The sequence below is a fragment of the Girardinichthys multiradiatus genome, chromosome 1, assembly GCF_021462225.1.
Source record: "Girardinichthys multiradiatus isolate DD_20200921_A chromosome 1, DD_fGirMul_XY1, whole genome shotgun sequence".
In the NCBI taxonomy this organism is placed as follows: domain Eukaryota; kingdom Metazoa; phylum Chordata; class Actinopteri; order Cyprinodontiformes; family Goodeidae; genus Girardinichthys; species Girardinichthys multiradiatus.
The window spans coordinates 17,640,483-17,653,576 of record NC_061794.1 but is presented as its reverse complement, the minus strand read 5'-3'; the positions used below and the strand labels follow the sequence as shown (position 1 = coordinate 17,653,576).

Genomic DNA, 13,094 nt, shown 5'->3' with positions numbered 1-13,094 from the left:
TTCGGTCTCTGCTTTTAGGTGTTTGGAAAAATAGCAATGGTGGACGGAACCCAAATCAACCGCAACAACAATTTCCAAACCTTTCCTCAAGCTGTCCTGATGCTTTTCAGGTTTGCACATTTTGTAACTTTGGTTGGCACAGATACAATTATAATAAATGCTAAATAAAATAGCAAGTCCTTTTTCTTATTTGATGTCAGGTGTGCCACGGGGGAGGCGTGGCAGGAGATCATGCTGGCCTGTCTGCCAGGGAAGCTGTGCGACTCAGAGTCAGACTACAGCCCAGGAGAGGAGAGAACCTGTGGCAGCAACTTTGCTATAATATACTTCATCAGCTTCTACATGCTCTGCGCTTTCCTGGTACTCCTCAAGATAATTCACTGTTTTCAGTGCCCATCAAGTTTCTTCCACAGACTTAATAGCCAACCAGATTTCATAGTAAAGCAATTAATTAAATGATGCAAAAATGTTGCATGTTTTTTGTTTCAGATTATCAACCTGTTTGTTGCTGTCATTATGGATAACTTTGATTACCTGACTCGTGATTGGTCCATTCTGGGCCCTCACCACCTCGATGAGTTTAAAAGGATTTGGTCTGAATATGATCCTGAAGCCAAGTAAGGGTGAAAAAAAATCTATGTTTTAATTGTTATTTACTTCTTTTCCAAAACACACAAAAAGCTGTTTTGATAATACTCAAAACCTCTTATAATAAAAACTATTGCTTCTGGGTGTAAAACCTTTCATTTCAACATGTCATATTTTTAGGGGCAGAATAAAGCATCTTGATGTGGTCACTCTGTTGAGGAGGATCCAGCCTCCGTTGGGCTTTGGCAAGCTCTGCCCTCACAGAGTCGCCTGTAAGGTGGGTTTCCACAATTCACAATCTCATCAGTGCAGAAAAAAACAATTCCTCCTTTCACATGCATGCCTCTATGTTAATCTGACGTTTGAATTCTGTTGCAGCGACTGGTGGCCATGAACATGCCCCTCAACAGTGATGGGACTGTAATGTTTAATGCCACCTTGTTTGCCTTAGTCCGCACTGCTCTCAAGATCAAGACTGAGGGTGAGTCTGCAGCTCAGGTTATCAGGAATCTGCAAAAGGATTTTTTTTATTTCCTCACTGATTGTTGCTGCAAGGCTGCGTAGGTTGTTGCAATTAATATCTGTGTGTGGGTAAATTTTATTTAATAAAAATATACTGAAGAGGATGCAGAAAAATAGAGGGTTAATGTAGTACTGTTGCTTATGGGCATACAGTCTTATCCCCCACAATTTTACAAAGTAAAAGCGTACTCTTTGGTGAAAATGTCTTTAATCTGTGGTGTTTCACAAGGTTTGATACTTGGCCAATTGTTATCTTCAATTTATACATTCATATATTTCATGTATTCTTCCCAGATATTCAGGTCCTTCTCAAAATATTAGCATATTGTGATAAAGTTCATTATTTTCCATAATGTCATGATGAAAATTTAACATTCATATATTTTAGATTCATTGCACACTAACTGAAATATTTCAGGTCTTTTATTGTCTTAATACGGATGATTTTGGCATACAGCTCATGAAAACCCAAAATTCCTATCTCACAAAATTAGCATATTTCATCCGACCAAAAAAAGAAAAGTGTTTTTAATACAAAAAACGTCAACCTTCAAATAATCATGTAAAGTTATGCACTCAATACTTGGTCGGGAATCATTTGAAAGAAATGACTGCTTCAATGCGGCGTGGCATGGAGGCAATCAGCCTGTGGCACTGCTGAGGTCTTATGGAGGCCCAGGATGCTTCGATAGCGGCCTTTAGCTCATCCAGAGTGTTGGGTCTTGAGTCTCTCAACGTTCTCTTCACAATATCCCACAGATTCTCTATGGGGTTCAGGTCAGGAGAGTTGGCAGGCCAATTGAGCACAGTGATACCATGGTCAGTAAACCATTTACCAGTGGTTTTGGCACTGTGAGCAGGTGCCAGGTCGTGCTGAAAAATGAAATCTTCATCTCCATAAAGCTTTTCAGCAGATGGAAGCATGAAATGCTCCAAAATCTCCTGATAGCTAGCTGCATTGACCCTGCCCTTGATAAAACACAGTGGACCAACACCAGCAGCTGACACGGCACCCCAGACCATCACTGACTGTGGGTACTTGACACTGGACTTCTGGCATTTTGGCATTTCCTTCTCCCCAGTCTTCCTCCAGACTCTGGCACCTTGATTTCCGAATGACATGCAGAATTTGCTTTCATCTGAAAAAAGTACTTTGGACCACTGAGCAACAGTCCAGTGCTGCTTCTCTGTAGCCCAGGTCAGGCGCTTCTGTCGCTGTTTCTGGTTCAAAAGTGGCTTGACCTGGGGAATGCGGCACCTGTAGCCCATTTCCTGCACACGCCTGTGCACGGTGGCTCTGGATGTTTCTACTCCAGACTCAGTCCACTGCTTCCGCAGGTCCCCTAAGGTCTGGAATCGGCCCTTCTCCACAATCTTCCTCAGGGTCCGGTCACCTCTTCTCGTTGTGCAGCGTTTTCTGCCACACTTTTTCCTTCCCACAGACTTCCTACTGAGGTGCCTTGATACAGCACTCTGGGAACAGCCTATTCGTTCAGAAATTTCTTTCTGTGTCTTACCCTCTTGCTTGAGGGTGTCAATAGTGGCCTTCTGGACAGCAGTCAGGTCGGCAGTCTTACCCATGATTGGGGTTTTGAGTGATGAACCAGGCTGGGAGTTTTAAAGGCCTCAGGAATCTTTTGCAGGTGTTTAGAGTTAACTCGTTGATTCAGATGATTAGGTTCATAGCTCGTTTAGAGACCCTTTTAATGATATGCTAATTTTGTGAGATAGGAATTTTGGGTTTTCATGAGCTGTATGCCAAAATCATCCGTATTAAGACAATAAAAGACCTGAAATATTTCAGTTAGTGTGCAATGAATCTAAAATATATGAATGTTAAATTTTCATCATGACATTATGGAAAATAATGAACTTTATCACAATATGCTAATATTTTGAGAAGGACCTGTAATTCAGTCTTTTAATGACCATTTTTATGTAGACGTTGACCTTTCTATGTGTGTTTAACAGCAGTTTGATAAGATCTTGATTTAGCACCAGATTCATTCATTCCAGATGATTAGCTGGAAGAATGAAATTTTAGTAAATCCCAAACAATAATTGCCTCCACCTGAATATATTTTGTTAGGTAAGCAAATAGTTTCTTTTGGGCATTCGCCAAGTGCATTGGACGTAGCTTGGGAGTTACTTTTGATTCAGTTTTAACTCTGAATTCAAATGTAAAATCTGTCTTATCTTTTCTTTCAGTTAAGGAACATTGCTAAACTCTGAGTGCTATAATTATTATTTTTTTTAGCACCAGTGGGCTTTATTTTGTCATTTTCTTGAAAGTAGGCAGACAGGAAATGGGGTAAAGAGAGGGGAAGACATGCAGCACAGGTCTCTGTTGCACTAAGAGTTTGGTATTTGTGTTTGGTTGATACACTGAACTCCTTAAGAATACACTCTCATTTGTTCAGTGAAAAGCTTTCTTTTTCACGTTCTGTGATTTCTGTGATGGTTATATTTTATCTTTCATTGCACTTTGTGCCTTTTAAAATTGCTTTATAAATAATTCATTCATTTCAAACCCAAAGAGTGAAAAAAAAAAAAAACTTCACTTAATTAAACTTGTTTATTGTTGAAGTTTAGGTTCTCCTGAGAAAAACAACAGCAACAAATCTCAAAACTCTTAGGTTGGGTTTCAGGATTTCCAGTTCATTGAGAAAGATGCATGTTCAATGTTTTGCCACCAGAGGGAGCTCAATTTCATCCAATTCAACAGCACAGAGTCAGTGATGGCTGGAGCAATCAAAGTTGTATGTGATTTAGCGAGCCAATGAGAAAATAATAGTTTGAGCAATACACTTCCACATACACTAAAGTAGTCATCAGAAATAATTTTTACCTGAATGAATGTCACTCATTTATAACAACGATAACACTTTTACTATTTTCGAAGGTAACTTGGAGCAAGCCAATGAGGAGCTGAGAGCTGTAATCAAGAAGATCTGGAAGAGGACCAGCATGAAGTTGTTGGATCAAGTAGTGCCTCCTGCAGGCGGTCGGTGGTCATTACACTCAGGAAAACACTTGCCGAGTCTCAGATTTTAAAATATGCATCATTTTCTCAGTTAAATAGGTGAAATTTGGCCTGAAAAGGGATTTAAATGGACACAGCTTTTGACAGAAATAAAAATAACACTCGCTCAAGGCAGGAAAAAAAAATAATGTCACAATATTATTAAAGGAAACAGAATAAATGCTGGGGCGAGTTAGGCCGAATAACAGACAGCTGAATATCTGTTAAAAGCAAACATGATTGTTACAGTAACTCATTTCCTAATTAAACTCAAATATCAAATTCTGGACAAGATTTCAGGAAAGAGAGTAAAGGTTAGCAGTTTTCCTTTAGCTGTTACACCTCCAGCTAAATCTGGAAGCAAAACATTAAATAATTTCAACTGAATCCTACTGAATACAGCCATTACATTATTATGGAGACCTCAGTAGTAAAATCTGCTAATGATTTAATTATATTAACAGCATTATGTTGTCGAGATGACATGTTGATGATTGGGAGCTTTTATGAATCAAAATCAAATTTTATAACAAATTAAAGCAGAACTGTGTCGATCAAAGTGTACAGTGTTAATCAAAGGTTTACATACTCTCATTGTGGGCATGGATGCTATTTGATTCATTCATTAATTGCTTTGGGCTTTTTAAGGATTTCAAAGCCTCTCTTTTCCAAGTTGGAACATACAACATACACCTTCACTAATATTTGGCTAAAAGTCCCTTAGCCAATTACAGAGAAATCACACACTTTTTGAAGTTATCAACAAGCTTCTGACAGGTTATTTGACCGCTCATCTTATCAGAATTGGGCAAGTTAGTTTAGATCGACTGGTTTATGCCACAGACCCAGCTTTTAAACACAGTTCATAACTTTCAAATAGAGTTGAGGTCCAGGAAGGGCATTTAGCAAGCTTAATAGGCATCTTCCAATGCCAGCTTTGATATGTGTTTGGGATTATTATCCTGTTAGAACATCCAAATGTCAAAATTTCAACCATCCTACCCAAACTGTCACCTTCATATGAAGAATTCGCTGGATGTTCAGGAACAACTCAAGAAGCAACAAGGATCAAGCCAATCATAACCCGACAGATCTTACAACTAGATGCCAAATGTCACTGTGGACTGAGAGGGTGTAAACCGAGAGAGAAGCTGCTTCACCAGTTGAGACAATAAGTGGGCTATTTGACCACAATTATGGGAAGTAAGTTTGGAAGAGTCAAGGTGAAACTTTCAAACCTGAGAACACCACTGTGGTAAAGGCTCTGTTTCACCGCCAATGGTACTGGTACTTTAAAGCAAGACTGCCTCCAAATTTTTGGACTTTGCCTCAAATCAAAAGCTAGTTAGCTCTGACCTCAGTCATGACTGGGTGTTCTAACAGAACAATGATCCCAAACACACATCGGAATGGCTTTTCGGATGAATAAAGCAGGCTTACTGGAAAGCCTTGATGTCAAATATGCTGAAATGTGTGGAAAATGCTTAAAAGTAGCTTCTGCTTCAGAAAATCAACCATCCAACCAATCAACAAAGCATGAGGTTTCTCTGCAGTTTACTGTGGGACATTCATCCAAATATTAGCAGGGATCTATGTACAGTGTATAATTGAACCTTTATGTGAAATTGTGACTCTTTTTGGATTATAGAAAATGCATCTAACCATCCGTCTCCTATAACGTCTTATAGGGTTGCATGGGAAATTATCTGAAGTTGCTTGTTGATCATTCTTCCCAGAAAGAAGGGTTCATTTGACTTATTAAAAGCCCCAAATTAGTTAAATATATTTATTGTTGAAGGTGAGTCCATATAAACTTCTGAACTGTAGGTTATTCCTTAAACTGTTAGCTTTATCTACCTGCTGTGTCTGGAACCTTTCCATGTTTGTCAGTCTGCACAAATGTGACATCCTTTAGTTGTGTCTGAGTAGTTTTTGTAGCTTCCTTTGCTTCACAAAAATCAGTTGTGTGGCATGTTTTTGTGTGCTTTAATCTGTTAACCCTTCTCTCTTTTTTTTTTTTGCTTTTGCTTTTATTTTGCCGAGTTTCTGTCTTCCACAGCTGCCTCTGCTTTCAGTCGCTGGCATTGTTTTTCTTCTCTTTCTGCCGTCCTGAGCTCTCTGGAGTAGTTCTGCTTTAGTCTGGTGGCATGAAACTGATGATACCTCTTTTTAAAAACTTCAATAGGCTCTGTCAAGAAAGAGAATCTAGGGTTGCTTATGTGTTCTTCTCATTGTGGATTAATGAAGTGTTAAGGAAACTATAGCTGTCTTTTAGGTTAAATCACAGTTAAAGTAGTCTAATGACCGACTTAAAAGCAAAAATTACACATAAATATGTCATTGGAATACTGATGGTTTTTTCCTAAAAATATAAATATCTAGCAGATGTTTTATGTAGTTTACTAAAGGTAGGATACTTCTAAATATAAATTAAAAATACAGGACTCAAACTATTTTCTGATATAGTTATTAATTCTCTTCCTGAGCAGAGCCTGTTGAAGTGTCTCTCTGGCTGTTTCAGGTGATGTAGAGACGCTTTCTTTCTAAAACTATTCAAGTAACCAACACTTCCATCCTAAAGCGTCCAGTGGCATGAGTCACCTTTACTTGGCCCCACTATGACAATAAGGGGGTCAAAGAAAGGTGGTAACATCATTGAAAAGGAAACCTGCTACACACCATGATTCAGTTGCCTTTTGTTCTTCGCTCTGCTCCCCAGTCTGCTTTAACACCAGCTTATCTGAGAAAATTAGACCCATATTTAATGAGCCTCCCTGCATGGCAGATAGAGCGAGTTTGTAGTCACAGCTTCCCTCAGGGTGAACATCCTGTGTTCATCCTGTAAACCCTTGTGAATAGATAGTGAAGACTGAACTTCCTGTGCTTCTGCCATTTGGTTGCATTCACTTGCTGCTGCAGATCATGTTGTTCCAAGAGATGAAGGAAACCTCTGCTTGTCTGTCTCTGAAATGATGAAAAAATTATGTTTTTTATGACATGAATCAAGAACACAGTTTTAAAATGCTGTAGCAAACATTTGGATCTTCCTGTGTAAAAACACAATGAAATCCGTGCATCTTGGTTAACGCTGAAATGGTCCATCAAGATTAGTTTCTCCTCCTCTATTAGTGTTTTGTATACCAAAAAAGAAGTGTAGTATTTTGTAAATAGATTATGACATTTTAATACAACCCCAAATGTACTTAAACGTTTGAAAAAGTTGTAGGAGTATGAAAAACGTAAAAGTCAAAATATAAAACCACCAAAATAAACTGGAAATAACCTTCATTTCAGACAGTTTAAATGAAAGACATTTCATGTTTTGTCTAGCTTATTATTTTTTTTCATATAAATTCACACAATTCATGCATTCTGAGAAAGGTTGGGATTTGATGTTTTGGGCTGCAAACATATTCAGTTTGAAGAAAAAACAAAATGGATAAAGTCATATAATTAAATTATTGGAATGGAGTACACATCTGTTAGTAAAATCAGTTTTTTGTAAAGTGCTGGCCTATCAATAGTTTAGTTGTTCCTGATTTGTTCGTGGGAACTACAATTAACAACATCATGATGTACAGTCATTTAATTTTATTACCAGCAGCGCCAATATCACACTGTGCTAAACACACTGTAAACAAACACAAAATGTTTACTGAGTTGGGATTTTAAGATGTTATTAAAAATTTAAATTGGTGCTTAGTTAGCATTAGTAACTGTAAACATTAGTCTCCGTGTCTTTTCCTTAGTATATCTGAACCCTCACCTTAACTCTGAGATTGTCAGCTCAAAAAGAGACAGTCCTTTGCTGTAACATGTTGAGCCTTCCTGGTATCTGCTGAAGTCTCTCTCTCTCCTTAACAAACTCAAATACATTTTTAGCGCTGCATGTTTGGTATCAACTCAGTTTACTGCAGAATATTGGTGCTGAGGTGGTTGGGTCCTGATGTGGGAGGCTTTTGGTGTGTTTGGTCTGTTCACTTAGATGACGAGGTAACAGTGGGGAAGTTCTATGCCACCTTCCTGATACAGGACTACTTCAGAAAGTTCAAAAGGCGCAAAGAGCAAGGTCTTGTGGGAAGAAGGTCCTGGGAGAACACCACCTTGGCTTTACAGGCGAGTAAAAACTCTGTATCTCTAATTTTCTGCATATGGGGCCTGAATAAAACATGCTAATGCTAGAAGGAATGCTAAGCTAACAGATCCTAGTTATCGAACAATGCAGTTAATTTCAGTCTGTTATTTAAATTGGTTAAAATAGTTTGTTTTGTTTTTTGATTTAAGTAAATCCAGCAGTTTGTAGTATATTTGTCTTGGAAAGGGGAAAATCCATAAGCCGCCTGGATTTCTTATCTGCCTAATGGCACTCTCAGAGTGCCTAAACATATTTTACCAACAAACATTGTCGGTAGGCCAGTTGGAACAGTGGTTTTCAATCCTGCTCCAACCACTGTCCTGTATGTTTTAGGTGTTTCCCTGCCTCCGCACTCGTTGTACTATGGAAAAGCATCCCTCTGATTAGTTTTAAGTTATTAAAACATTTTGATAAAAATATAGTCCCTTTTTATATTCTGGGTCCACTTTAATTTCTGGCTCCGCTTGGCCTTTGACTACCTTGAAGGCCATGATGGCTCATCACTGATAATAATAGACTTTGCACAGACCTGAACAGGTCATGTTACCTCTGACTCTTTCCCACCTACCTGAATTGGTACATATTTTTATTGGGAATTCAGTTATGCCCTTACAGGCACATGTGTGACTGCAAAATGGCTTGGGATCAAACAAAATGAAAAAGGTTAAGCAGAACACATGTTTTGTAGTTGGAAAGGTTGACCTTTTTTTGTTGCTGTTTATGAAACCCTTCATTGGAAATGTCTCAATCAAAAAGACAGCCCAACAAAAACGTAAAGTTATGCATATAACTACTGTTCCCTGAAGGAGAGTAACGAAGTACAACACATGAGTATGGGATATCACGCCCTGCGTGTCCTGGCTGAAGCCACCTCTAATCACGCCTCCTAGGCAAATGACGTGATGACGACAGGTGACAGGCCCCGCCTGCACTATATACCTGTCCGTCATCATCGTCATTACTCAGTTCGATAGCCGCTATTCACCGAGCCCAGCTGAGCAGCGGGGAAGCAATGTGTTGTACTTCGTTACTCTCCTTCAGGGAACAGTAGTCATATGCATAACTTTACGTTCCCTTTCAGTCGATTCACTCAGTACAACACATGAGTATGGGACATATATAAACGCCCCGCAGAGCAGCCATCAAACCTGGATCATACACTGCATACTAGTGCAGCACTTCAGACCCAGCAGAAAGAACAGAGTGAGCCACAGAACGGGTTGTCACATCCAAACGATAAAACTTTACAAATGTGTGCGGCGAAGACCAGCTGGCTGCAGCACAAATGTCACTCTTGGGCACCCCTCTAAATAGTGCCCAGGAGGTCGCTATGCCCCTGTTGGAGTGAGCCCTCACACCACGTGGCATTGGGAGACCCCTGTTGCTGTAAGCCACAGAAATAGCCTCCACTATCCAGTGGGAGAGTCTTTGTCTGGACAGAGGTTTCCCCCTTGCTGGGTTAGCAATACACACAAACAGTTGATCACACAAACTCACAGACTGAGTACGGTCAATGTAACTACGCAGTGCACGTAAAGGGCACCGGAAGTGTAACCTCCTTTGTTCCTCAGATGCAAAAGGAGGTGGACAAAAACTCGAAAGCTCCATAGTCATGGAGCTGTAGTCCGAAGGTATAACCTTAGGAAGATAAGCTGCATTGGGTCGCAAGGTGACCTTGGAACCATCAGGTGAAAAGTGTATGCTGGTAGGATTTACAGACAAAGCATGGAGGTCTCCAACTCGCTTTGCAATTGTCAGAGCAAGAAGCAGAGCAAGCTTATATGAAAGGAACTTCACATCTACTGACTCCAAAGGTTCAAATGGAGGGTCACAAAGAGCTTCTAGTACCAATGTGAGATCCCAGGAAAGAAAACTGGGTTTAATCACAGGTCTGAGTCTACGAACCCCCTTTAAGAAGCGTACAGCCAGAGGATGAGCACCTGGTGTGACTCCATTAAAACCAATATGGCAGGCAGAAATGGCAGCCAAGTAGACCTTAATTGTGGAAAAGGAAAGACCTTTATTCAGCAGATCCTGTAAAAACGTTAAAACTTCCACCATAGAGCACTGAAATGGAACAATGTGCTTGTCCTCACACCACTGCTCAAAAGCTCTCCATTTATAAGCATATAAGCCTCTAGTGGAGGATGCTCTTGCATTCTGGATTGTTGCCACCACATCAGGGGGGAGGCCTTTGGCTAACAAGCTGGACTTCTCAGCAGGTAAGCATGCAGCTTCCACATCTCTGGGTGTGGATGAAATATCTCCCCCCCTGCCTGAGTGAGGAGATCCCAGCAAACGGGGAGTTGCCACGATTCTGCTGCCAGCAGGCTGATTATCTCGGAATACCATGACTTTGCAGGCCAACGGGGTGCTACCAAAATTAGGGACAGACCCTGTTTGCGCACCCTCTCTAGTACAAGTAGTATCATTTCCACTGGGGGCAATGCATACAGGAGTACATTGGGCCATGGATGGGCCAGGGCATCCACTCCCAGCGGAGCATCCTGATCTGTTATGGAAAAGAACAGAGGACAGTGGGTGTTGGCTCTGGTGGCAAAAAGATCTACTGCTGCTGTCCCAAACAGACACCATATTTGTGCCACCACGGAAGGGTGAAGCCTCCACTCTCTCACCCGAGGTCCGCCTCTGGAGAGCAAATCTGCACCCAGATTCAGACGTCCCGGGACGTGAGTAGCTTTACCCTCGAAGGCGAATCTCAGAAACTGTCTGTGGTCCGGGTGTATCGCTACGTGAAAGTAAGCGTCTGTCAGGTCGATCGTGGCGAACCAATCGCCCGGGCTGATAGCACTCAGAAGCTGCTTGAGTGTTAACATTTTGAACTTGTATGTTCGGAGGTATTTGTTCAGAACTCTCAAGTCCAGGATTGGACGAAGCCAGCCCCCTTTTTTTTGGAACAACAAAATAACGGCTGTACCAACATGTCCGACTCGGGAACCGCACGAATAGCTCCTTTTGCTAACAGTGTATTTATCTCCTCTCTCAGAACCTCTGCTGCTTGGGCCATTACTGCCGTGTTTACCACGCCAACAAAGTGGGGTGGTCTCCGGCGAAACTGTAAACGGTAACCCATAGCAACGGTCCTCTCCACCCAAGGATGGAGTGCGCATGCGCGCCACATATGGAGATGTGAAGCCAGGCGACTGGCCTGCGGCACTGTTGGTGGAACGGTGCTGCCCTCTCCCGACGTGCGAGAGAGGTGCAGCCTCATTTGGCTGTTGCCTGCAGCTCTTTGATTTTGACTTTTTTTCATAGAAAAAACTGTCTTTATTGAAACATTTGGAGCATCCATACAAACATTTGGAACAACTGCAGTGCTCAGAAACACATTCAACGCACCCAAATTGGGGGCTTTTAGTGCAAATATATTTGTTGGGAAATTGTGCTTGGGACACTGTGTGGGGGAAACGCAGTGCCTCTTGGGACTGGGATCCCGAACAACACCAGCAAAACCTCTTTTGGACGGCACCCGCCGACAACTGGCAAACATGTCTACCTGCTCACGAAACTCCTGAGTCCCGAGTCCCACAGCTAGAAGGACTGTGTTTTCTTCTTTCGGGACGTCGAGTCCCTCTGGAGCCCCGGAGGAGGACCCCTGCTCCAGGCCGTCTTTCGGGGAGCTTGGCCGTGGTTTTGTGGCTGTGCCGTCTGAGGGTTCAAGCTCACGGGTCGCGTCATCCTCTTCGCTGGGGGTGGCGGTACAGCTGGTTTGCGAGTGCCCGAGCTGGATTTGGGTCTCACATCTTGCCTGGGGATGATACTGCGCAGTGCTTCGGTCTGCTTTTTCCTCTGCTGACTCGGCAGAGACTCATCCTCATCATCGGACAGACCATGAACATCCAAACCGATGTCCAGTACGTCCTCTTCTCCCTGAAGGGGTTCTAGCTGAAGCTGAGACCGAGCACCTGCATTATCGGCTAACCCATCAATATACTCCATATAGTCCGCCCAGCTGGAAGCGGGGACTTCGACCGAAAAGCCGTCCTCATCAGAATCGGACGAAACTGGGTTTCCCGCCTCGGAGAGCAGTGGGTCTTGCCGTGAGACAGCAGCCTCTCCCAGCACCTTTTCGAGGAATTTAACCCGCCTCTCCAGGGTCGAGCGACGAAGCTGGCGACAGAACGCACATGCTTCGGACTCCGCCAACGCTCTGCGAGTGTGAACGATCCCGAGACAGACGGGACAAGCCTCCTGCTGGTCCTTCTCATGAAGCGAGAAGCCGCACCCCTGAGGACAGGGACGAATAGATCACTTCTGCTTCGCTTGTGTTGGCTTTGTGCTCATCCCGAACCACAAAGCCAAATCGAACTGCTTGAAATCAGCGCTTAGCGGGCAGACACGCTTACCAGCAGGCAGCAGTGACTAACTCCAACAAAAGCAGTTGAACTAATTCCAAGTAGCCCTTTGAAAAGAGACACAGAGCTAACCAGCAGCAGCTAGCTAGCCTGGCTCAAAGAGGTGTTCTTAGCGAGGTGAAGAGCGTAAGAACTGAGTAATGACGATGATGACGGACAGGTATATAGTGCAGGCGGGTCCTGTCACCTGTCGTCATCACATCATTTGCCTAGGAGGCGTGATTAGAGGTGGCTTCAGCCAGGACACGCAGGGCGTGATATCCCATACTCATGTGTTGTACTGAGTGAATCGACTGAAAGGGAACATTCAGTCAGCTCTGAATGATCTCAGTATTTTGCAGCATTTACAAACACACCCACACACTAACGTCTTTTTTTGTTTTGTCATCACTAAGAGGAATTTCTTTGGCACCTTATCTTAATCCTAATCTTCTACATTTTATGTCAAGCC

At 42.3% G+C, this 13,094-nt stretch overlaps 1 protein-coding gene across 1 annotated transcript in view; it reads left to right on the top strand.

The window, feature by feature from the left end:
- Window positions 1-13,094, top strand: part of cacna1db (calcium channel, voltage-dependent, L type, alpha 1D subunit, b) — a 114,165-nt gene that overhangs the window by 92,925 nt on the left and 8,146 nt on the right. The window contains exons 35-41 of the mRNA XM_047367138.1: window positions 19-110; window positions 201-360; window positions 490-617; window positions 769-865; window positions 967-1,069; window positions 4,013-4,114; window positions 8,118-8,248. Of these exons, the coding sequence (XP_047223094.1) occupies window positions 19-110; window positions 201-360; window positions 490-617; window positions 769-865; window positions 967-1,069; window positions 4,013-4,114; window positions 8,118-8,248 (813 nt within the window). The remainder of the gene's footprint in view (window positions 1-18; window positions 111-200; window positions 361-489; window positions 618-768; window positions 866-966; window positions 1,070-4,012; window positions 4,115-8,117; window positions 8,249-13,094) is intronic.